At 42.9% G+C, this 26,509-nt stretch overlaps 1 protein-coding gene across 1 annotated transcript in view; it reads right to left on the minus strand.

Moving 5' to 3' along the window:
* Positions 1-26,509, minus strand: part of SVEP1 (sushi, von Willebrand factor type A, EGF and pentraxin domain containing 1) — a 126,766-nt gene that overhangs the window by 13,350 nt on the left and 86,907 nt on the right. The window contains exons 31-46 of the mRNA XM_049794922.1: positions 26,124-26,297; positions 23,025-23,144; positions 22,060-22,236; positions 21,194-21,278; positions 20,687-20,878; positions 18,533-18,700; positions 15,933-16,605; positions 11,744-14,523; positions 10,270-10,495; positions 9,003-9,158; positions 7,091-7,154; positions 6,195-6,368; positions 5,017-5,190; positions 2,931-3,104; positions 2,090-2,266; positions 1,026-1,196 (exon numbers count right to left, since the gene is read on the minus strand). Coding sequence (XP_049650879.1) covers positions 1,026-1,196; positions 2,090-2,266; positions 2,931-3,104; positions 5,017-5,190; positions 6,195-6,368; positions 7,091-7,154; positions 9,003-9,158; positions 10,270-10,495; positions 11,744-14,523; positions 15,933-16,605; positions 18,533-18,700; positions 20,687-20,878; positions 21,194-21,278; positions 22,060-22,236; positions 23,025-23,144; positions 26,124-26,297 — 5,685 coding nt within the window. The remainder of the gene's footprint in view (positions 1-1,025; positions 1,197-2,089; positions 2,267-2,930; positions 3,105-5,016; positions 5,191-6,194; positions 6,369-7,090; positions 7,155-9,002; positions 9,159-10,269; positions 10,496-11,743; positions 14,524-15,932; positions 16,606-18,532; positions 18,701-20,686; positions 20,879-21,193; positions 21,279-22,059; positions 22,237-23,024; positions 23,145-26,123; positions 26,298-26,509) is intronic.

The following is a 26,509-nucleotide window of genomic DNA, read 5'->3' on the forward strand; positions in this document are numbered from 1 at the left end:
ATTACAAAAAGTGCTTTCATGTTGCTTCTGATGTAGACCACAAAGGCTTGGGTCCTGTAGGCCTTTTGTTAGGCAAATCCCTCAAATGAATTATAAAGCAGTTTTGAAAGATTATTTTGACATGTGTCACGAAAACACAGGTCAGTCCTCTCAGAAACATCTTTAGTCCTTTCTAGTTCCCCTTTTAGGTGAAAAGAGGGGGCGGAATTGTTATTCCTCTCCCTTAATACACCAAAAGGCAGGTTATTCTGCTTTGTTTTCCTGCACTACACCCTGATCATTTGTCCACCTCATCACGTCATTTTTTGAAATAATTTTCCCTCATACTTTTTCCTCTGAACAGTCCCAGTAGATTCCATGGTGTTGCAAACAGGACATGTGTTTGACAGTGCTCGGCAGATAAGCCCTTCTGGGTAATTTAAACAAATGAGTTTTTTAGCTCAACAAACCAAAAAGTGACATTTTCCTGCTGGTATGCCAAGAGTTGCAAGGTTAGACTTTGTCTTTGATATTTGGTTAAACACATGAATTTTCTGCAGTACTTACTGTATATTATTTAGTGAGCTCTATCAACCTATGCTTAAGTATTTTATTGCAAAACAATTTGCAGGAGCTGCCAAGCTCTAAACACAGTGAGAGCCTAAGCACGCATTGGATCCCTTTTGTTTTCTGCAGTGCTTGATCTTTGTGAAAAACTGACTGGTAGTGCTGATCTGAAACAGCTTAGCATGTCAGAAAGATGACTGGTTCTGTCACTTTCTCACACAAGATGTGAGGAGAGAGGATCTTAGGTGTGGGATACAACATTGTAGCAAAAGAAACTGTAAGATTAGCAAGAACTAAAGAGAAAAATTCTGGAAGCCCTCTCTTTCACCTGGAAATAAAGCAACAGCCTGCAATTTAAATGCCCTGGGTGAAACCATGACTGCACTGGAACTAGCAAAAATTTCACTGTCATTTTTATTGCAGCTAGGATGACACCTCCGTGCAAGTTAAGATATGCTTCTGTTCATAAAAAGACTTACCTTTGCAGGTAGGTGGTGTTGTCCATGTTCCATTTTCTAAGCAAATACTCCGCAGTGGCCCCTCCAGCATGTACCCACTGTAGCATGAATAGGTGATCATGTCTCCATACTGATAGAAGCTACCACGAACCAGAGCATTCTCTATGTGAGCTGGGGGGCCGCAAGATATCTCTAAACAAAGAGAAATCACCAAGAGGTTGCTGAGCTGCAATGCCTACATGCTACAGTTTCTAACCCTAGACACAGTGCTTTGCACAAAAGACCTGGGAGGTGCCAGAGAGAAACCTGTGATGGGAAATCAGTAAGTAGGACTTCTTCATGGTGCAGATACTCACAGGGAAAACCTGTACGTACACCCAGTGAGCAGAGAGTTGGCCAGGAACAGTGGTTTTAAGTAATTCAACAATGGCTGTATCTGCCATATAGACCAGAAACTTTCAGATGATCCCAGGATATACATGAGACTGGGTTTGTAGAGTGAGATGATATCATTGTCTGAACTAAACAATATTGCTTGCAAGAAGCCAAAAAGCTTTCAGACATGCCTGCAAAAGGACACTATGCCTTCTGTCAGTGTCAATAAATAAAATAAAAGGCAGGACCTCTCCCTACAGCCCTTGTCTCATCACCCATAACCTCACAGGAATAATTCTCAGGATATTTAGGTTATCCAACAACCAATCCCAGCTCCAGTGCTTGCAAAAGGTAAATTGAGAAGAAAATTACAGTAGGGCCTAGTAGATAGTAGGATGAATGCTCTTGGGGCATCAACCCGCATAGACATATTCTGGATCCTTTTGAAGAAACAACTCTGTAAGAAAAAACAAAGAAACAGCTCTTCTGTAGAGCTTCTTAGGTCAGCTTTATGTGCCTGAATCTCTTGGAGTGACCCACCTCTCCAAATGGCAATAGCAGACAAAAGCTTTCTTCTTCCAGAATAATTGCATCTAGGTGGAGAGCTCTGCTGACATGCCTGTGCTGTCACACTCCTGTGTGATACAGCTGTGGTCACCAGACCTCTGGGAAGTACCAAGCCTCTGCAGAACTGCACCTCATGTACTTACTTTCACACTTAGCTGTTGCCGGAGTCCAGGTCTCATCAGCATTACAGGTGATCACAGACTGCCCTTTCAGCTGGTAGCCTTCCCTGCACCTGATGGATATGTTCTGACCAACATAAAAATCCACCTCAGACAGAAGGGCATTCTCTGGGATTATGAAAGGCACAGGACAAGGGTTTGCTGTTCAAAGAAAGGGTGTGAGGGAAAAGAAGGGACGAAAAAGGGATGGAAGGAGGGAAGAGAATACTTTAGAATAGTTTCTGCAAATTTCAAAATCAAATCATATGAAAAACAACAGAAATGGATGGTGCACACAAGTCCAATTTATAATTTTATGTAAAATTATGAGATTTGGGTGATCAAATAATAATAAAAAGTTTGATTCTCCCAATAGTCAACTGTAGACAACAATAAGGTCTCCCTTTTGCCTTCTGCACCTAATTTTTCTCTCACCTGCTGCTCATACAAGTGGTTGACTACAATTGATTCCATTTTATGTCAGCTTTCCAACTAAAGGGAGCTACGCAGAACACAGATCATTCTTTTACTGTCAATAAAATATATTCAGAAAAGTTAATGCTTTCACATGTCTCAGTAACTGCTCCCTTTGTTCCTCTGTAAAAAGGGGATTCACACCAACAAATCTCCCAAAGTAGGCCAAACCAATTTTTTAAACTACAAGTGACAAAATTCTGCTCATGGCCACTCCAGCAGAAAATTACAGGACATTTCCACAAAGATCTGCAGAACTTGCTCTCGTTTACTGTCAGTTTAAATGAAGAGCAGTGTAGCCTTTAGTGCTTACGAATTGAGACCACTTTTTCATTACAAAGCAAACACACACGTTTACAGAGAGGCAAGGGATTACTCCATCTTCCATCTCTTGTGCACTCTGCTGCAGGCTCCCCTTCCAAGCTGTATCCCCTCTCACAGAAATATGCTATTGTACTGCCGACTGTATTGTTTTCATAAATCGCTTTCCCGTTCAGCAAGGAAACTGGAACTTTGCATCTGGTCTCTGCAAAGGAAGAGCTCTCATTAATTCAGCTTGATATTAGAGCTGGACTTCCAACAATTCCTGAATTGCTCACACAGTATGTTTAAAGTAACAACCACAGACTAATAAATCATGAAGAGCATTGAGGGAGAGTTCAGTAGCCCTGGGAAGCAAATATAGCCCAGCTAGGGAAGGAGCTCCTCCCAGTGATGAAGAAAAGCCACAGCTGCATGTTTTTCAGGTCAGCAAAATGTGGCAGTGCTGGGGAGAACACATTTATGACTTCATACTGGGGCAGAACATGGAAATGGTTCGTTGCCATTGAGAGACACACCAGAAACTTGCAGCCCTTTGCACCTTCCTTTTCACCTGACTAGAAATACTAGATAAGATGCAGGATGGGTTTGGTGCAAGATGCCAACACTTAACTGATTGCTCCCCTGAAGATTCTTAGCTGTGTTTCTGAAGCCAGCAGGCAGAAAGTCCAAGCTGGGTCACCACTGCTACACAAGAGACTGTTCTGCATCCCATTTTCCATTTTATTTTACTAGGTGGTCTGTGTAATGGACTGAAGATTAAACTATCACAGACAGGCAAGAGGAAGAGAGGAACTGGTGAAGTGTCTGTGCTCAACCTTGTTCAAGATAGTCTTCCTGACATCTGTTCAGCACTGCCAGTGTGTGACTTTTTTTAGGTGCCTGGCTAGGTACTACAGACCTCCTCTCTGATGCAGATGTCCCCTATCAACATTTCAGGTTGCTACTATAAGGTCTGCAAAGCATTACACCACTGTAGTGCACAGTGATCTGTGCATTGTGTGGTTGCCCAACACTGCATCTGAAGGTCCCTAGCCCTCATGCAGTTTTCATGGCTCTGGTGACAGAAACCTAACACCTGCCTTGAGTGGAAGATCATTATCTGTCTTACTTCGGTGAAGCTATCACAGCATGCTGGTCCTCTCTGAATCTGTGTGCACGGCTGGGTGTGAGACATTGGCATGTGAGCTCCATGTAAGAATGCCAGGAGCAACTATGAAAAGAAGCAGGACAGTGGGTCCAGAGTCTAGCTTAGGAGACCTAAGGTATACGCAGCAAGGACAAGAACAGCTTGAAAGGAAGTGTGATGGGCGAGAAATGAACTAGTGTGTTTCTAAGAGGAAAAGAAAAGTGTGAAGCTCAGACTTTGTATTTTCATGGCAAAGAGGCCAGGTATGGAGAATACTCGTACTTAAAAGTTAATGATACTGCAATTTAGTAAGCTTCTATACACTTTATATTTTGGACAGAGTCATCCAACAATATTATCTGTTCAAACTTGGGGTCTTAAGTTTTAGTTCTGTTTTTGTGTTGACAGCCTTGCTTCCAACCACTACTGCCCAGTCCATATGACACAGACAGTTCTTGCTTGGCACTCATTCTGCTTTGTGACGTGAGTAACAGGACCAAGCGAGGCAGAACCTCAAAGCAGTGATTTGCAAAATGGCACATATTGTGCATTCATGGTGTTTGCTCATGTAAAGAGTGTGGAGATTAAAGGCTGAGCTGTTAATACTGTCCTTGGGTCCCAAAGTTCAGAAAAAGAATATAGACTTAATTGACTACAGAAGCCTGCTGGGAGAAAAGTCACTTGTCCTCACAGTCCATCACCTTTTGTTAGGGGTTTGATTTTCTGAGATGGCAAGTAACCTCTTCTTAAGTTTGTTAAAGTGCAGATTAAAACTTTAGGAAAAATGATGTCTAAGCTCTTTCTGGCTTGGTAACAGGCAGTGCTCCTTGTGACACATTTCATTTTTCAGGCACCATTTTTAATGCACATTACAGAATTGTTTCCCAAAAGCAGCTCAATGCCTGGATCATATGATATGCATGCATAAGTGAGGAGCTATTGCTTATCCCAGATCGGAATCTGCCAGGCCATGAAACCAAACAGTTACCTTCACACAATGGCAAGGGCTTACTCCAGCTCCCATTGGCAAGACATGTGATATTCTGGGGTCCAACAAGATGGTATCCAGAGTTGCACACAAAGGTTACATTACTTCTGTATGTGCTTCCTGTAGAAATGACCTCTGCTTTTTCTATTGAGGGATGCATCCCACAAGTAATTCCTAGGAGAGGAGAAAACATTTTGGTTTTATACAGACAATGAAGGCCATTGTGTCTATGTGTTACACACTGTCTGACAGCTCTGTTGACACACTGAATTAATGGAAAGATGGGAAGAAAGAAGCTGTGAAATATTATATGGAGAAGGGTTATACAATGCCTTGCCTGTCCTCTCTCCTAGAGTTCAGGCTGCGATACCTGAGAGAGAATGGGCCCAAACATATCTGGTGGTGTTGTAAGCTATGAGGTGTGCTTAATCAGAGCGATCCAGAATATTTCTTCTGAGCAGGCCAGAGGGTGCATCAGCAGTCTCCTTTGCTCTCTGTACAGTACAAGGTGATCTCAAGATGTCTCCAAGAAAAATGACCATAGTTAAGAAGGATCTTGCCCCCTGTCCCACACTTACTGTGGAGACAAGGCAAATTGGTCAAAGGTGAGAGAGAAGAATACAAGAAGTAGGACTATGACATCACCATGAGAAGATGGGAAATGATTTACTGGTAGACTATAAAATCTTAGCATTTTATTTATAAGCTGTATTAAGTAAGTTATAAATCCTTCTTTCTATGCTCCCACAATTAATCACCTTCTCCTGCACGGTGAGCCAAGATTTGATCCTAGGGAGCAGAGTCTTGATCTCCAGACATACAGAGCTGCCAGGATGTATTAGCCTTGGCATGGCAGAGATGAGCCATCCCAGCACATGATGTCCAAGGCCCTGCACACCATAATACAAGGCAAATCAAATACAGCAGGCCACACTCCTCCCCTACTGACCTGAGCACAAGTCTAAGCTTGTGCCATTTTAATGTGCCAAAAGAAGCTCCCTTCAGATCAGAGAGGAACTGCCAGTGAGAACTTCTCTGCTGGCTTTTTCTCTGGCTCCTCCTGTTACAGCCCTCCAGCTGGAGGGGGAGACTGCGAGGAAGCCAGCAAAAACACTCTCTCAGTTTGTTCCCCTGCTCTCTTGGAAAACTTCCACCATGTTGCTCTGCTTGCTACTTACGCATGCATGAAGGGGCGGAGGGGCTCCACTTCTTGTCAACATGGCAAATCCTTCGGCTTGGTCCCTGTAGCTCAAATCCAGGGTCACAGCTGTAAAAAACCTCACTGCCAAACAGGAACTCCTCTACCTGAACAGATCCATTTTCTATCATGTCCGGGGGTCCACATGATACTTCTATAACGTAAAGAATATGTTGCAGTCAGACATAATGCATATGGCCTGGCCTGTCCACAGCTCCTCCACAGGTTTTACTCTGAGAAACAAGGAAAGAACACAGCGTTTATTTGGGCATTCCCAGATATTTGCCCCTAAGCAGCAGAACAGTATCATGCTTGGTGCTTTCAGTTCCTGCTAAAAGACAAAATCTGTTGCAGCTGTGCTGGCAGGAAGCCTCAGAAAATTCCACTGTTGCCACTTACAGCCAACAGCTGAAGTCCATGTAAGTAGTCATACAGACAACTCCTATTTCGGCACTGTAGTCAGTAGGCATCAGACATCTTGCAGAAGTGAAGTACCTTTGAGAACGAGTATCCACAGAGTTAACATTTGAGGATGCTAAGTACCTGTGATTCCTGGCAACTAACGTGTTCAGAGGTCCTCAGTAACCCCAGAAATCATGACCTCAGGTGTCAGAACTATTTAAACTTGGAAGCTGTCTGCACAGCTTTCTTAGGGATACAGAAGCAAGGCAGAATGGCGTAGTGATTTCCTTTACACTATTACTGGCACACACCAGCAATTCTGCATCTCTTCCAGGCTGTTATCAGTGGTACTTACCAAAAATTTTTAGGCAAATGCAGACAGTATGAGTTATAAAGCAAAATGAATATTAGTGTTTTCTGTTGTGTAAAATCACCCTTGACCAACATTAAGTAATAAACTCAGATGGAACATACTTCTGCACACTGGCACTGTGCCACTCCAAAGCTTGTCTTCTCGGCAAGTCCGTTCTGCATCACCCTGTGAAAAAGAAGAAAATGCTTGAAGAACAACTTTACTTAGTTAACTTGTTTCTTGCATCAACTCTAGTATCCAGCAAGGCCAGGACGTTTTCCCACCATGTGCAACCCACATAAAGAGATAGTTAAATGCTGTGGAGCAAGTCTACTAGCAGAATTTAGGGCAGAACTCCTTCCTGCAAAGTGATGGGTATTACTTATAAACCAAAAATTTGTGGGGCCAGGTAGTCAGTTATCTTGCCCTTCTCCCTGGAGTATCCCCTTTGTTGTCAGTTTTCCCATTCTTGTTCCCAGGAACGTGTTACAACAACAAATTTTCTCCTTTCAGGACTCAGTCATAGAAAATCTAACTAGCATTTTTCTCAGCAACAGTGTTTTATAAATTTAATGTGCTGATTTTGTCCACATCCCAAACACTCATTCTTTAAATTTGCTTATAAATAATGTTATTTCTTTCTTACGGACAGGCTTTATAGCCAGTCTAATAACCCAGGATTTATTTCTTATTTTGTTCCAAGACATGGAAAACACCATCTAAATTTGTCCCTTGAAGTAATGTACTTTCATTACAAAGCAAACCCGTCGACAAGGGCAGCTGTTTGACATGAGTGTTGTATGGCGTCACACCCAGCACACTTTGCTTCCTGAAGGAAAAAAAAGGCCTTCTCTTCAATAGCAGGGAGACAGATTGACGCTAGGGGGCGAAGCTGGAACACAAAGCTTAGAAGGACTTTTTACCGTATGAAAGCACTGGTTTATTACCTACAAAAATTACTTTAAACAGCAATGCTACCTAAATACCAACTCACCCCTCCATCCCCAGTGATATTACATACGTGGCAACATAATGCAAATTAAATTTATTGTTACCTAAGCATTGTCTATTAACACACATGAAGTTTTTAATTTATTATTGGTGTTATGACAGTACAAAGGAAGCACAATCCTGCATTCTGCTTGATACTCACAAATCGCAGCGTTAAGAGCCAGCCTCTGTCCTGGAGACACCTCACCACCTCATGCCTCTGGACATGACTGCCCTACTCTGCCATCACCTAGGATCATGGAGGCCATGCTGTGACTCAGCAACATACTTTCATTTCTGAATTCACTGCAGCTTTTGAAAACACACCTGAATTGGCTTGCCTGAGTCCTGATAACGGTACAGCAGTGCTGCCCCAGAGCTCAGGTGGGGATAAGAGCCCAATGCTCATAATAAAAACAATTGTCAGAAAAGAACTTTGTTCCCTTCTCCATCAGGGAATAAAGCTGCCATTGAACAAACTGGAATCCCTTTGTCTTACTAATACAAGAGATACCACTTTCATACCATCTAGCAATGTCATAGAACTGAGGGCAGCGGAGTTTATCAGGAGCTTTGAGTCTGAAAGGCACAATGCAGCAGACATAATGCTCGAGACATTATGGAATCAAGGGAAGAATGCAGACTAACTCTGACCAGAAAACCAGTTCAAGAGAGCAATACCTGAGAAATTAACTCTTCCATGATTTATGCTTACAAGTATATATAATGCTGTATTTGCAGAGGGCTGAAACAACTTTCTGTTAAAAAAACCCAAACAAACACTGAAAGGTATCTGCTGAACATGTATCTCTGAACAGGATGCTTATATTTGCTTCAATTATACCTTTAAGTCATTCAAGGACTATCCCAGACATAGCAGGAGCATTCTACAGACAACATCACCACCACCAGCAGATATCCAACTTCTGTGGCAGTTAAGGGAATATCAGTATGGACCAGACATAATACATTCTCACATTTATCACACAAGAACTGGAAATGACAACTGAAGGTTTATAGTGGTGGAGATTTGAGCTTGCTTACTTGTAATTCATAGCCAGAATCACATTTATAAAGAATCACGTCTTTGTAATTGTATTTAGTGCCAACCACAAATCCATGCTTTGGAGTCTCTGGGGTCCCACAGGACACAGGAATGCAGATGTCATCAGAAAATGGTGGCACCCAAACACCACTCTCCTGAAAAATAAATATAATTAAAAGTGTGAAGGCACCACTTTATATGCTTAATTCATATCTAAATGAAAAAGTTAGGAAAATCATAGTAGAAGCACCCAATGGCTGTGGGGGTACAGATGTGGTTAATGTAGTATTGTCTGTGTAATCCTTAATAAAACTCAGTAATTTAAAGTAACACTTTTAAGATGTCAACACAGACTGGAGCTCAGCTTTGGCAGAATTGTTCAGCTTAGACTTAAAAGACAGAAGGAACAAAAAGTAAATGGGTAAACAGAAGCTTGGAAAAGCAAGTTCACTTGTACAACGTCACCTAATAGCTCAAGGAACACATCAGGAAAAGAATGAAAACTACAGCTTCCTGATTCTATGTTCTGTACTTCTCTCCTAGCTGAATGTCTAACACCATGACTGTGTGCTTCAGCTGCCTTCCCAGGCTCTCTAAGGGAAGTCCAGTATCTGAAGAGATGCTCATCAAACACACCTACTCCTACTTCCACAGATATTTGAAACAGCAAAATAAGGAGAAAACCTTTCCTTATGAAGTGCTGATTCTGCAGAAACATGCATGCTTAGCTTTTTTCATATGAGCAGACTTACTGGCTAAATTTAAAGAGTCCATTTACAAGCTTAAGTCAAGGTTGTCCACAGCTAATGTGACAAGAGGTTACTAGAAGAACTTATGAGGATGTTTGCTCTTCAACATACAAAGGATTCAAGTTTCTGCAGCTTGACAGTGGATTAAAATGTGTGCTGCCTGTTATTCTGGGGAAACAGACCTCTGCACACCATCCTCAAAACACAGCAGAAATCTTGGACATAATTTTTTATAATCTTGGACATATTTCCCCGAAATGTGAGAAAAGGAATGCTTTTCTAAAGGACAGCATTGGTTGTCAATGCAAGAAGAAATCAGTAATTTCTAGTTCTGAAAGTCTATGCATGGAAAACTAATTGCTCTTACTGGGCAACAAGGAAGCATATTACATATTGCAGGACATGCTTTAAATTTTTTTGTTGTGTGCAATTAAGGGCTAAGAGCTAATGAGGGCATGAGGAGGACTCTTGAATTCAGTGAAGCTGGCAAAATAAAACAGTGCAAATAACACTATACCTTGCATGTAGATGTGCTTGCTCCCACCAGAGTATAGCCTTCTACACATGACAAAGTGATGTTTGTGTTCACAATGAAGTCGTCCCCAGGTACAATTACATGGGTGATATTTCCTGGGAGTGGACACTTTCTGGGGCAACAGGAAATAATTTGAGGAGACCACTGTCCATCTTCCTGGCAAATGCATACATCCACCTCTGTCACCATTGTGTAGCCTTCCAGGCATCTGCAACACAGCATGAAGTCGTGACCACAGAGACACAGCTGGGGATGAGCTAACCCATAAATTCTGAATTCAGGCAGTAATTTTTCAGCATTAGTTGTTCATAAGCACACCTTGGGATTTCTCTATTATTTCAAGGCAACCCTGAAAGAAGCATGCCTGGACTGAGCTTATCCTGTTGCAAGAGCTGGAAGCTTCAGACTTCATCTCCAGTTGCTTCATGCTGCTGCAGCACCATAGTGGAAAGTGAGTTGGTGGCTTTAGTGCTTGGAGGGTACTGAATGCTTTAGTGCAGTTCCTGCACTGCCCTTCCCTTTGCAAGGAGAGCTTTTGGTTAGGTAAACACTGTGTGAGTGCCAAGCAGTTCTAAAGATGATTTCACTTTCTTCCAAGAACAAACCAAGCCTTAGGCTGACCACAGGCCATTTGCTTAGACACTTAAGGCTGATTCATTCTGTTCCACATGGTGCTTCACCAAGAGCAACTCAACTGGCTTGCACAAGTGGGTTCATTTGTAGAAAGGCAGACACAAGCACCCCCTTCACCTTGTTAAAGATGCGTGGAAATGACTGATATTGTTAAATTAACCCACATGCCATCTCCCAGTTCTGTCCCATACCAATATTTGCTTTTACTGCCAAAACCCCATCTCCTCTTCTGCCAAGGAATTCCTCACCTTGGAGAAAGAGATCTGCAGTGTGCATACTTCAGGAAATTAACAAACCCCCCTTTCTCTCATAATGGACAAAGGAGTAACTTCACATCAGCAACGCTTGCTGACAGTGCAGTGTTGCAGTACAGAAAATGCAACAAGAGGGAGATCAGCCTTTCTGTATTACAACAGGCACCTGAAGCAGAAGGAAGACATAAATGGGATGCCAAAACAGGAGAAAAATTGCACGCTCCACTGACTGTTACTGCCACCTGCTAAGAAAACCTGAATGTCCAGACCAGTGTTTCAGAGGAGGAGGAGAGGAACACAAAGGGGAATGGGAAACTAAAGGTGGTGGAGGAGTGCAGCCCAACAGGCTGAAATACCTTGCTGGAGTTCTGACAGTGGTCCAAATAATATTTTATACGTGCATGGGAACCTGGGCTTTGTTAATCTGAGCACATGATAGGGCATAACTTTTCTTCCAGGTCTTTTAAAAACTTGCACTAACTGAGGGTGCATAAACCTTCTATCTTCATACCTTCCATCTTCATTCCTTCAGAGCTTTTATGGAAACAGAATGGCAGCAGCATTCTTACCTGTACTGGACTTTGCTCCCATAGGTGTAACTATTGCCAAGAACCTCTGCATTTGGGACAGAAGGTGGTGGGCCACAGCTTAACAGCTCACAGCTTGGGTATGGCTTCTTCCAGACACCAGTCTCCACACAAGTCAGTTCTGGACTGCCCCGCATGACAAAACCTGTCAAGCAGGTGTAGATGATGGTGTTCTCATCTGCAGAGCTGCTCCCATTGATAAATGTGTTGGGGATGATGGGTGGAGAGCCACAGGAAATCTGCCCACAGCGAGGAAACCCAGAACTCCACTTGCCAGCAGCCTCACAGGTGACTTCAGAAGGCCCTAGCAGTTTGAAGCCCTCCAGGCATTGAAACTGAGCACTCTTCCCACAGCTGAAATCTGTACCAAGAACAAACCCATTCTGAATCTGTGGTGTAGGACACAGACAGGGTAGGCAAGATGGGAGGCTTCCACTCCAGGAACCATTGGACAAACATTGCCGTATAGGATTGCCATGCAGCTCATAACCAGGGAAGCATACGTACTGGGCAAATTCCCCATAGGTAAAGCCCGAGACATTCAGAAAGCCATGGGAGATGTCCTCAGGAGGTCCACAAATGACTGGCTCACAGCGTGGAGCTTCTGAATCCCAGGTACCATCACTCTGACAGGTAAGCATAGACACTCCTTGCAGGCTGTATCCTTCATTGCAGTGATAGTGCACTTCTTTCTTAAAGCCAAAATCTGAGCCACTAGTTCTCCCGTTGGGAAGGGGCAGTGGCACAGGGCAGATTACAGCTTTGCAAACCGGAGCAATTCCACTCCAGCTTCCGTTTGCAAGGCAGACCCTACTCCTGTCCCCATCTAACACAAAACCTTCATTGCAGCTGTACTCTGTATGTCTCTGGAATGTGTACTCCTCTCCAGTCACCTGACCATTCTCCAAAACTGATGGTGGGCTGCAGGAAACAGGTATGCAAAGAGGTTCACTGCCACCCCATTTCTGGTTCTCTTGGCACCTCCTCTCTGTGGGGCCATTTAACTGGTATCCAGGATTACACTCGTAATAGACGACACTCCCATACGTGTAGTTTTCCCCTCTTATGTTTCCGTTCATAAGCTGGGTAGGTGAGTTGCATGTTACTGCTTTGCAGTATGGAGCAGTGTTACTCCACTGCCGACTTGGCAAACATAGTCGTGTGTCGGAGCCAACAAGTGTGAAGCCTGGCTTACAGGTGTACTGCACTGCGCTACCGAGCGTGTTCTCAGTGAAATGTAAAAAACCATTCTCTGGGGGTGATAACAAGGTGCACTCTATTGAAACGCAGGTGGGGGCAGTGCCATTCCAAGCCCCATCTTCTTGGCAAGCTAGAACAGGGTTTCCCAGCAGCTCGTAGCCAGAATAACATGTGTATAAAATGATAGTTCCAAATAAGAAAGTTGTGAGCTGCATTGCACTGTCTTCCTTCAGTGAACTTCTGAAGTCTTTCAAATTGTCAGCCAGTAACATATGCGAAAGGGAGGGACTCTCTGTAACACTCTCCTGGTCAGAACGTCTTTCCCCATGTCTCACCTGCACGTACTCCCCAAAGTCAATGTGAGGAGGCAGGCCACAGTCTGTTGGGAGGCAGGCTGGTGTGGAGCTAGACCAACCTGATTCTTCACAGGTCTGCATGGCAAGGCCAGACAGCTGGAAGCCTGGCACACAGCTATAAATGACCATAGCCCCATAGCTATAATCTGCACCCTCCACAAAGCCATTCTCGATGGGCTGAGGGGGCTGGCAATTTATGGCTTTACAGGAGGGAACCTCTGTACTCCACTCCCCTGTCTCTAGGCATCTCAGCGTTTCCTCCCCTTGCAGCTGGAAACCTCTGTCACAGGAGTACCTAACAGTCTGCCCATAATGGAAGTTTGTGAATGAGTATTTGCCATTGAGGATCTTCTTAGGCCTTGGGCATTGAATAGGTTTGCAAGCTGGCCTTCCTCCAAGCCACTGGCCATCTTCTCCACAGAGGATAGTTGTGTTTCCCACCAGTTCGAAGCCTGGTTTACATGTATAGAGGGCCGTGCTAAGGAAGGTGAGGCCCTGCACATCAACAATGCCATTCTGAATTTCTTCCGGTTGGGGGCACTCCACAGGAATGCATTCTGGCAAAGGCAAGCTCCATGAGCCATCAGCCTGGCATCTGATGGTAGACTCGCCCTTCAGCAAAAACCCATCTACACAGATGTATTTCACAGTGCTACCAAAATGAAGCGATGAAGTCAAGGGGTCACCAAATGGGATGTATGGAGGTGCAGAACACTGTACAACCTTGCAGAAAGGAAAGGAATCATTCCACTGTTGGGAGGGCAAGCATTTCAGTACAGAGGAGCCATGCAAAACATAACCCTCCTTGCAGGAGAACTGTACAACACCGACTTGGTATGTCACTTCCCTCAAGACCAGCTGGTTTTCTGCCAAGGGTGGTTCTGGACATTTTGCTGGCACACACTTCGGGCTTTGCTTTTTGCTCCATTTCCCAGACTTCTGACATGTCCAAGAAACATCTCCAATCAGCTCATAGCCTTCATCACAGAAAAACTCAACTTTGGAGCCCATATCAAAAGTTTCTCCCTTGGAGTAGCCATGCTGGATGGGTGGTGGTTTTCCACAGCTGAGGGGAACACAGTAAGGAGGTGATTCACTGTACCACTGCCGATTGGCTTGGCAGATAAACACTGAGCTCCCAATCATCTGGTAGCCAGACTCACACTGATAATTTGCCTGATTCTCAAAGAAGCGTCCTGTTGTTTCCTGCAAAACAGATAAGATGGGGACATGTCTGAAATAAAGATGCATGATTGGGGCAACAGGAGGCTGATTTAATTTCTTGTGTTCTCTTGGTCTAGCTTCTAGCTGAATCCCAGACAGCAGTGAAGGCTGTCTGCAAAGGAATGAATGCAAATAACTGACATAAAATGTCTTGCCTCAAATGATGCACTCTCCTGTCAGAAAATCTGAGAGCACCATCAAAAGAAAACAGAAAATTCAAGGCTTAAAAGGTAAAAGCTAGAAAACATTTCTTCTGCCTTCCCCCTTCCGGACCTGTGAGGCCAAAAGATGTGTAGACAGGAAGACAGAAAAGAAATGGGTCAGGAGAAGCTGCCATGCAATGGCCTATTGTGATTCTTTAGCTTACAGATGTATTCAAGGCTGGAGCCCTCAGATGTACTACTACTAGGAGATGTTTATAATTGCCACATATACAGCTGCAGGGTCTTGAGCAGGCAGCTGAGAAGCACCTCAAAGTTGCAGGCTGAGCTCTGACTGAGGTACTCAAAAATGTCTCTAACTGGAAGGAATATCTGGAGGAGTGACCCTACCTAAGGAAGACAACACAGAGTGATATGCATTAATTAGAGGATGTATCTGTGTGGGAGTCTGAACAGAAATTGTTGCTATTACTGCTGGAAGCCCATGTAGGAACTGGGATGCAACCCCCCCACCCCTCAGTTTTTAGCAAATGCAGATTCCCTGGTGGCTAGATTTAACGAAGGAGCGGGGATGTTCAGAAGAAAAATGCTTTAAAAATTCAAAGGGAAATCTTTACAATAGTGGTTTTGATCTTCCTTATCACAATATTACCCTTGTGCATCAAAGTACAACACAAGTTAAGTAGTTGTTACAGGTTTGGGCTGCTACAAGGGGATTTTTAACTTAAGGAGTTGTTGCAATGTAATTTGATAAGGAAAGGGAAGTTATGACTTCAATAAAGAAGTGTGCTTGCATCAAAAGGACAGAAATTATCCCAAGGTGATTCACCTATTGCAAATCAGTTTTTTTTCATAGCAGTGAAAAGAGCAAGGCTTGTGAACTGGCAACAGTACTTCAAATGTCTCCAGATGGCACTGAAAAGCCACCCATGGACCAAAAAAATGAAGAGTAAGACATTAAGGAAATCAACTGATTGTCATATGGCATCTTGAATCTCCTAACTGAAAACCCACTTTAAGATAGGAAATTCCATGGAAGTGTCCATGTTTTTCAGACACAATTCTGCTGCAAATCCACCTATTTTTCCCTTTGCTTATTCCATTCTGTCACGTGCTTCCTCAATTTTAACAAGAGAGCAAAACAGAAGAAAGAAAACCCCAACAGCGGCAATTGTGAAGACATATTCAGTCTGCTATGGTACCAGGCAGATGAGAAAACTCACTCTGTACCTTAAGAAAGCCATTCACAAGCTGCGGTGGTTCTCCACAAGACACTGGGTGGCATGTGGGCAAACTGCCACTCCAGTTGCCAGTAGCCTCACAGGTCCGCTTCTTCTCTCCCTTGATGTAGAACCCCTTGTTGCAGCTGTAAGCCACCACTGCTCCAAAGCTGTAGTTGGCTCCACTGGCATAGCCATTGCTAATCTGGGGAGGCTCTCCGCAGCGAACAGGGATGCACTGGATGCTCAAAGGAGAAGGATTCCACTGGCCCCCTCGAAGGCACTCGATCCTGGCCGAAGTGTTCAGAACAAAGCCTTCCATGCACTTGAAGCTCACGATGGAGCCAGCTGCAAACCTGGCTTTACTAATGGACTCCAGGATGCTGTATGAGACGGTGGATGGCTTTTCACAGAAATCAGCTATGCAGTGGGGCATCTCCCTGCCCTCTGGAGGCACCCACTTCCCTTCTGCATTGCAAAGCAGCTGAGAGTTATCAGCCAGGCTGTAGCCATCCAAGCAGAAGTAATAAGCTATATCACCAAAGAGGCGGTGGCCACTCTCTGGTGATGCGTTTTCCACATGGGGTGGCTCATCACAGGATACTGCCAGGCACTGCTGGTGGTTCACACTCCACTTGCCGCTGGCTAAGCACTCTATGGTTGGAGGGCCAACTAACGTGTAACTGTGGATAAGGAAACCACATAGGAAGTCAAAAAGATGAGCATTGTCAAATGCTACCTAGAGTTTCCTGAAGCCCCTGCAGTACAAGCTTACTTGCTAGTACACTGGAAGAATAGGGTTCTTTACAAAAGCTATGATCAACTTCAAAAGGAAAATCTTAAAACCTACATGTCCATGGGTGAGGTATGACAAGGAGGGATATCCTAGCACACCTTGTGTATATTGCTTCTCTCTCATCTGTCCATCTGATTACCACCCCTGAACTTCCATTTTGGTTGAAACTACTACAACAAACCTAGTATTGTCCTGCGACAGTCCATATAATCCTCAAAGAAACAATCTCAGCAAGAAATTCTTCTCCTTTAGCTGAACTGAATGGAGAAGAAAGAGATGAAAAGCCCATAAAGGCCTTTTGGGTTCCTGTATCAGCCTTATTAATCTATTTTCACACTTGCAAGCAATGAGAAACTTCTTAGTGAGTTCCCAGAGATGCTTTTGCCAATAATGCACATGATAATTTTGCAACAACTTCTTCCTAAAACAACACTGTAAAAATTGTTATAAAAGCCAATAAAAAAATTAATGCTGAGTAGAAAAAAATATATCATCTTTTACAATTAAATTCTACCATGTGATTACTGTTGGTGTAGTTGTATTTATCTAATCTGTCTCTGGGATGCTGTGACAGGCATTACTCCATGCTGCTTATCACTCCACTTAAAACCCTGCCGCTTAAACATCAAACAGTATAGTCACAGTACCTGTGACTATCTTCTTCTTCAGTTTTGAGATCTCCATGGTGTGCTCTCACAAAAAGCAAAGAAACAATCACTACTGCAAAGTTCCCAGTGACTCTTTCCAGCTGTAGGCTGGAAACTGGTTGTTCAGATTTTGATGGTAACACCTGTAAAAGTGCTTTGTTTTGTTTGCAGTATTTGTTTTCAAAGCCTCATGACTGGACTCCAGAAAAAGAGCCTACTATGTCCCACTGTTTAATACGATCCACTCTATTCATTGTCAGAGACAGCTGTGACCCTCTTTAAATGCTGCTATCCTATCCCATTCTAAATGCTTGCACAGGGAAGAGAAGCAGCTTTTAAAATCATAATACAGTCAAGAAGACATAGTAATGATGCTTTGCTTCAATTATGTTTTAAATAATATTGCAAAGCCAGTTTATAAGAAAAAATGCAATCTATCCTTTTACATCACAAAGGAGCAGAAAATCCTCCAGTCACGTAGGGCCTGACCTGGCAAAAGCTCTACATATGTGCTCTGCCTTTTAGACAGAACAGTTTCAAGAAATTCAATGGGACTGCTCACAGGCTGTAAAGATAAGTGTGTGCAAATGTTCTTGCAGGATCAGAATCCAGCATTACCTTCATGCTTGACATTATCAAAATAGAGCTTCCTCTTTGATGAAATATGGTCTGAAAAGGTCACTAAGCTGAGTAGATGGAAATCAAAGAAAAACAACGCACCTCAATAAATGAGGATTCAAGAGTTTTAAGGAAGCAGAATTTAGTGCACTGCAACAGACAGTTCTCAAAACACACCAAACAGCTTTCTTATAGCCCGAAAAGACATAGGGAATTCTTTATGATCAGAGTGTTGAGTTTACAGCAGGAGTCCTAGTTCTGTAGTAACTCCATGGGAGAGGGCTTCCAATTGAATTGGTCTATCATTCCCCATGACTCCTCTCCATTCTCCTCTTCCAGAGTGTATTCAGCTGCCATGAAACTACTTTAAGAAATGCCTATGTGTCCCATACTAACTTGACAGCCCACAAAAAAATCTCCATCACATTTAATTTCCAGGGAGTTAAGACAGAAGCAGTAAAAATGAATTAGTGTGCAGTAATAAAGTACTTGTGAAGCAGTGCACCAGTTTTACTCATCCTACTAATCCAGTAGTGCTGATCTACATACCCTTCCTTACAGGTGTAAGAGACTGTGTTTCCGAACGTAAAGTTATTTCCAGTGATGATTGCATCTTTGATGGCAGGAGGGGATCCACAAGAGACAATGTTGCAAGCTGGAGGTGTGCTGTTCCAGTTCGCTGAAGATGCACAGACAAGTACAGAAGGTCCCTGAAGGCTGAGACACAAAGATCATTATTAAGGCTGCCATTTCAGTCCAGGTGAGGAACAGAGAGGGAAGGAGGTGCTTTGTTTCTCACTGACTTCCTGGCCCCAATGAAACCAAGGGGAGTCTCTCACTGACTTCAGTAGAGGCCAGAATCTCACCCTCTGTTCATGAAAAAGCACTGCTGATGCTGTCAAAAAAGCTAGTCTTCCAATTATTTTGAAGAGAGAGCTGATGGAATTCACATGGGGTCTCAATGGACTGTGCAGACACACACAAATCTGCTGTAGCTTTGCCCATCTTTGAGCCACAAAAGAAAGTCATGGGGTGCTTATTTAAGCTTAAAGATTTACTTGTATGCCATCAACACCATGCCAATCTTGGGACTTGCAACTAGGCCTTGTCTGAGACCTGATTCACTCATGGACTTAAAAACTGTCTTCACTCAGAAAACTGAAGGAAATGCTCCAGTTCAGGTTTGTTTACAAAAAGGCATTCAGTTCCTTCAGGAGATAAAGGATTTTGCTTGAGTGAATGGCCACATACATTTGAAGTTTATGGTATTTTTTGTTTCCTTAGCTGATGAAACAGCAATGCATTTGTACAAAAGGTGCGACTCAGTGGTCTAAACAGAGGTATTCAACACCACCCTGAGATGCCCTGGGTGAAGCCCCTGGCCTCCAGCTGCTATGTCAGTTGGCTATGGATTCCCGGTAGGTCCCATGTCATAGCTGAGAGCTCTACACAGGTGTGTCTGATTCCCTACAATTTAGTCTCAAATAGTTACTAGACTGCCATGTTTAGTTGACTGAAATGAGCTCAGCGGTTAATGGAAGAGAACAACAGTGACCTGTAAAGCCCTTACAGATAAGGCACAGGCCCTATCAGGGCAGTGGACTCTGCCTACCTGTGGCAATATGTTTAAGACAAAAAGCACATAAGAGGTGCTTGAAGGAAGAGACTGGGTCCACACTTAGGTCCAGAAATAATGTGTAAGAGGGACACTGTTTGGGAGGGCTTCCCCTGGAGTGGTAGCCACAGCAGAGAGGACATCGCTCACCAAGCTACGCTAGACAGATAAAGGGAAAGAGTCACAAGGGATGTGATATTTGCTGCATATATGACCAAAAACCTCATTGACATTGGTAAAAACACTGCCTGGTTTAGTGGGGTACAGGTTAAGCCCACACTGTGGATCTATGACTTAACGCTACATTGGACTGCAGCTGAGGTATCCATTTATATTAACACGATTAAAACATTCACCAAATAAACACACCTCACCTACCTGTCTGCATCTGGACAAGGAATGCTTGCAGCAGGAAAATACAGAAAAAATTCAGACCTGAACAGGCCCATATGAAACTGCTTATGTCAGAGTAAATCTACTAGAGGTACAAGCAGATATCAGGAGAGGCAGAAACTTGGACTTAAAGCCACATCCTTGTATATAGCATTACTGTATTAATTTTTAATTGCAGCATATTAACAATGTGTTTCCAATGTAATTGCTTACATACGTAAAACAGAATAAAAGCCTAGAATAAATAACTACCACAAAGAGTTCAAGAAGTAAATTAGTAACTTCCAGAAGGTTCTTTTACCAATGGCATTGTAAAACAACAGCAAAAATAATACTGGGTATGCACTAAAGCTGTAGGGGTACAATAATCTTTAAAGGCAAATGATAACTATTTTTCTGAATATTCAAAGTAAGTCTTTGAGCTTGATGGTAAAAGGAAAGCATTGCATATATATATATGTACATTAAAGGTTATTAAGACATGTATAGTAAATCCTGAATAACCTTCTTGAAGTGCTCCAATTTAGGATCGAATACAGAACATACCGTTCAAGATATAAAGAAATCTTTTAAAATTATATTTTAGTATTTTATCTTTCTGAGCAATCATCTCAGCTTTGCCTCTTTCAGAAATAAGTTAGACCTTCTAGCAAGCATGCTGCCTGCATTTGGCTCAGGAATGTTCATGCATTTACCTGTATCCATTGTCACAGGTGTACGATACAGAGGAAAGGTAGGTTGTGCCAGTGAGCGTGTATTTCCCGTTGCTGATATCCTGTGGGCTAGGACAAGTCACTATTTCACAGGAGGGAGGAGGATGATTCCAAATGCCACTAGCAAGGCACAGAATTTCCTTTTCACCCACTAAGTTGTATCCATCATTGCATCTGAGTTAGAAGAAAGAAGTGCTATCAAACACAGAGCCTTTTATGCACAACGTAATCAGCCATCCTTTTTCCCCTCTTCATCCACACCTGCCTACAGTATCTTTCTCTGCAGGACATAGAGAAGTAGTACTGGGGTAAACATTCTGCTCTGCTAGTGAGTAGCCACAGCTATAACCAAATGTCTTTCCATTCCTTTAATCCCACCTTGCTCCTCTCCTTCATTTCAACCACTCTCTCAATTCAGCCATACTCTCATTTGTTGCCAGATTCTCAATCCATTATTAATATAGCACTTCAAACATATTGAATTCCTACCTGTACACCACCTTATTGTGGTATGTAAAATTTGAGCCCAAAATGGCACTGTTCTCTGGAATAACTGGATCACCACAGGATATAGCTTTAAAAAGACAGGATCACAAGAGAGGTTGATACAACACAAATAAAAGAGAACAGAAAATTAGGATTTGCTTTTTTTTCTCTGGATAGATTTGAAGAGGTATAAAGCCCTAGGTAACACTTAGTTCTTGGCTAAGCTTAACTGACATTTAGGGCTCTTTATCTGACTTCACCTGACTGAGAAATTGGACTAACTAGAAAGAGGTGGTTGGAACTGTTTTACAAATCTCATGCTTGACTGTCAAGAGGACTCCATAGCCACCTCTCCCTATGAACAAATTAATTGTTTTTTTTGACATTGTCACCCCTTCATTTTACCCTGTTGTTTTACCTCATTAGTTATAGTTTTCTAAAGAAACAATTTCTGCAATTATACCATGTATATGTACATGCACCAGCTTGTCCTCTCTCGTTGCTTTTTATCCACTGAAACACAGTTAATGACCTTTAAGACATTAAGTTCCCACAACTTCCTTGAAAACAGGATGCTGAGTGGAGAAGAAAGACACTTTTAATGCTTGCATTAAAATAAGATGTGTCTAGCCTTTGACACTTTGGAGAATCTGCACAAGAAAGTACTGCTATGAATATGACAACTGCTGGAAAAGCTCCAACTGGTGCTTACATCTCTTAAGACAAAAGACACTTCAACAGAGATGCAGGTCTGCTAGGACAGGGTTTCATTAGCTGCTGTAGTCTCTAAAGGCTCTACATTATTACTTTCCCCCTTCCATCTCTCTAACAGTACACATTACAATATGCATTCTCCCCAGGAACCACACCTTCACAATATGGTACTGGGTGGCTCCATTCTCCAGACTCCATGCATATAAGCTTCGTCATTCCTGTCAGCTGAAACCCTTCTTCACAGGAAAACGTTACTTCACTGCCAACACTGTAAGTTTCCCCGTATAAATGACCGTGCTCTGGATTTCCTGGATTACGGCACTTCACTGGTTCTGAGGAGGAAGAGAGAAACTATCAATAACATAACTAAGTACCAGGTTTTATAAACAAGTTGCAGGAAATACCCTTGGGAATTTTCTGAAAGTAGGAAGGCAGAGCATGTGGAAAACACTCCTAAGTAGTTTACAGCCTTACCAGCTTTTCTCCGTTCTGTATTTAAGTGACAGGCACTGAAGACTCACACAAGCAAGCTACTCTTGATATGGAAGAGTCCTCTGTAACTGAGTTTGCATTCATTGTCAGAAGTGAACACATCTGGCAGTCATTTTTACCTCTGCGAGAGAAAGACCATTCCAGCCTATCCAGCCCTGAACATGAAATCAGCTCAGCTACCTTTTATCCCAGCCTATGCTACTGTCTTATCTTCATTCAAAGTTGCCTTGCTTTATGTTTTCACAGGCAGCTCAAGTCCTACTCAGATGCCTGTATTCAAATATTTCTTCACTGCACAGCTCTGCTTGAGAAGTGACACATTGTGGCATGCGGTCTTCCCAGGTCTTCAGCACTTGTGCTTCATGTGCAAGAAGATTTTGCATGTGTGTATGTCTTGGAGCAGAATCCCAATGACAGCTGTCTCCATAGGGAGAGGTGAGTTCTCAAGAAACAAAAGGAGACACTCATCACAGCCTCATTCAGGCCAACATGACCTGGCGATGAAAGCATGCCTGCTCTGTCCCTCCATAGGTATCAATTACAGGCAACTGTCTTCCACAGTGGGAGGCAGGATACTGGGCTATACAGAACCTTGGAAAGACTAGCCTGATGTTTTTCTTTCCCATACCTGCACATTTTTTACCATCTCCTGTGTAAGGAGGGATGCAAGTGCAAACATAGGATCCATTTGTGTTAAGACAAGATGCATGCTCATCGCAGTCTGATCCAACAGCGCATTCATCAACATCTACAAAAAAGAAACAAAAAAGTGTCTCGAGGGTGTTATTTGTAATAAGCATCTGCTTTAAATTTCTGTCTCACTAACTGTCAAGAGGAATCGTTTTAATTAGTATAATTAAAAATCGCTCTTACTGAAATCACATTTTTGATGCATTAGTAAAGATATTTAAATTAATATTTATGCTTTCTATATAATTTACTATACAGTATTGTGAGACGTGAAAAAATCAGAGACAATTCCTATGAACCTTCAGTCAATGCTTCCACAAAAAATATCTAGTTTCCAAGTAGTAAAAGAACAGACATCATAACTCATGTGCTGTTACTACTACTTCGGACAGACACTTTGAGGGAGGACTTCTGCATTAAACATTTGCTCGGGAAATCCTCTATATCCCAAACTTCCCACCTGTAAGACAGGAAAACTTAGCCAACAGGGGAAACACTCTGAACATAAAACATGATTAGAGCCCCATCTTTGCTGAAGAGAATTACATTAGACTAGGAATGAGAAGTGTCTGCAATTGCCAGAAAAGTTAGTAGAAGTTCAAAATATACTAGTTATTATAATTAACTATTTATATGATAGTAGTGCCTAGAAATGCCAGTCAATGGTTTATGCTCCATGTAGCTTAGTACTGTACAGCAAAAACAATCCCTCACTCCAGAATACTTTGTATCAGCTTCCAAATCCTGACTGTACAGAAGTGTTCTTGGTATGTAAACAATGAGTCATAAATTGCAAAGGGTCAATTTCAAAGTATCTAATTGAAAAATGCTGGCATCAGGGATTATTCTTTATATAAACCAGACTGCTAGAGATGGAACAGTTCTTCTTTTAAAAGCCCCACTACAGGACAGCTGTTGAACTAGGTATACCATGCAGACATATAGTTGGAGTTCTTCACCCTTTTCCAGGCAAAAAAGCATCTTGGTTTAAAAAGCAACAAAATTTACTGAATTGGTGTGTTTACTCTTCACTGCTGAATGAGTCTGGCCAGCATAAAAAGAATCCAACAATGTTCTGAAAACAAAAGGAGTTTCTTTCTGACAGGCAGAATGCAAATTGCACATTAATCAAAACAGTTGCCAATTACACAAGCATCAGGAAAATGCAAAGTGCTACCACAGCAGAACTGGAATGACTGCTCCTCCTGTAATGTCTTGTAAGGCAAGGAAGAGTGGAAGGAAACCATGAATCAGATCCGTAACAGAGCAAAAGGAATGCCCCAGAGCATTGATGTACCAGGCTTTCTTAGTACCTGCCTGGAGCATGAATCAGAAATGTAAAGGGTGGGTCAGGGTGCCAAAGCCACTCTTGTTTTTATTTTCCCCTTAGTCTACTCTGCTTTATGAGAGACAAGAAAACCTGGAAGTTGGGGCACAGGGCTTTTCCTTCTCAACATTATGCTTTCTACTGCACAGATGTCAAATATTTGGACAGCCTTGCAGCATCTGCTCCGAGCCTGCTCATCTTTAGGCCTTGGTATAAAGTGCAAAGGAGAAAAGCAAAGAGAGGAACAACAGACTAGATGGTCGGCTTGGAGGTTTTGAAGAAGCCTTGGTAGACTGGATGCTATGAAACCGGATGGATCCTTATCCAAAGTGAATTTTCACAGAACTAAAAGACTGTTGGCTTTTCTTTTGCTCACCTTGACTGAAAAAATTATGTGCTATACCTACATAAAACTAAGAGTAAAATCAAACACAAATCTTGCCAGGTTGTTACCCTGCAACACCCATGTTAGGCATGACTAAGCAGCAATCCAAGTACAAGTAGCTAGTGGGTTCCAGCAGGGATCTGCTACAGACATGGCCCTACAAGAACTGTCACACACAGCACTCCATACACAGTACAATGCTGGTCCGTCTCACCTTTCAGCTCCTGCAGCTGCATCTTGTACATCAGACCCAGCTGACCAGAAGTAAGTTATGATGTGGCAACTATGTGAACTATGTCCATAAGTGCACTCCCAGCCCTCTCAATGCTGCAGCTCCTTGCTAACAGGCATGCGTGACTGATGAATAAACACCCACAAAGGAAGAACACTCAGAGGAGATGGGCAAAAGTGATCTGCCCATGAAGCTCAGGGAATAATGCAGGGTGTGACTGACCACTGCTGTTACAAAGAAGCTGACTCAACACAAGGGGACAGGAAGGTGACCTTTGCTTTTAGATAAGCAGCTATTAACTGGTGGTGTAAATGCTTCTCCCCAAGTTCATTAAACCAGTGCTACCGGCTTCCTGAGTTAGCCTGACCAGCATGAGTGGGAACTGAATACATGGCTCAGGCCAACATAGAATATAAAAACCAGACAACTAGCAACGGGCTTGAGCTGGCTTCAACGCATGTATTCACTCCTGGCTACTGGGGATGCCCAGTGTCATGATGGTGAACATATTATAGAGACTGGTAATGGAAACACACTGGTATTGTAATTGAACTGTGTATTGAAATGGCTATATTTTGCTAAATGTAACTTCCATTTGTATTGTGTCATGCACTATATTTTGTATCACTCTGCTAAATCAGAAATCCTGTGCAGCATCAACTATCTTCAGATAAGTAAATCTGATATTAAACATTACAACCTCCACATATGAAACATCTGAAAGAACCTGGTCAGAGAGTATGGGACACCGACAATGTGCTGAAGCACAGGGAAATGCACAGGTTAGAAGCAGAGAATGCAAGGACTCCAGGGCTAAATGAACCTGGAAGGAGAGAGGCTGGGAGTGCAATGCAGGCTTATTATATGGTGTGGGGCATACAAGAGTACTCATAGAGAAAGATGCCAGAATGTAGTTTTGGTTTCACATAATGCTGAGCACAGTATTTCAGAAATGTGTTATTTTGTTTGGAGTGTGATTTTTGAGACTCTGGTCAGATTCCACAGTTGCAAAATGAATTCCCACCCAAACCCAAGGGCACAGGAGAAGTGCAAGTTTGCCAGCCCACGCAGCCATATGTATGGCACATCTCACCAAGGCAAGATGGTGAAATGCTGCTCCAGCTCCCATTGTCCAGGCACAACATCCTGGAGTCACCCAACAAGTAGTAGCCACTGTTGCAGTGATAGGTAACGGTACTGCCAGCAAAAAAGTCCTCAGCTGAATAAAATCCATTTTCTAAAGGTGGAGGCACTCCACAGCTGATTCCTGCAACATGAGTGAAAAGAGAGCACAGAGATTAGCCGAGCAGACACAGATCAACTTCACACTAATTCCACGAGAGCCACCACTGGAGATTTTTAGTCTGCAACTGTGGAATCCTGTCTGCAAGAGGGCCCAGACCTTTTCTGAGGTAGCTAATTCATTCCAGGTCCAGTGGAGGGTCTTGTTTTGTGGCACTTGTCAATCAGAGACTAAGC

This window comes from Accipiter gentilis, chromosome Z (assembly GCF_929443795.1).
Source record: "Accipiter gentilis chromosome Z, bAccGen1.1, whole genome shotgun sequence".
Lineage (NCBI taxonomy): Eukaryota > Metazoa > Chordata > Aves > Accipitriformes > Accipitridae > Astur > Astur gentilis.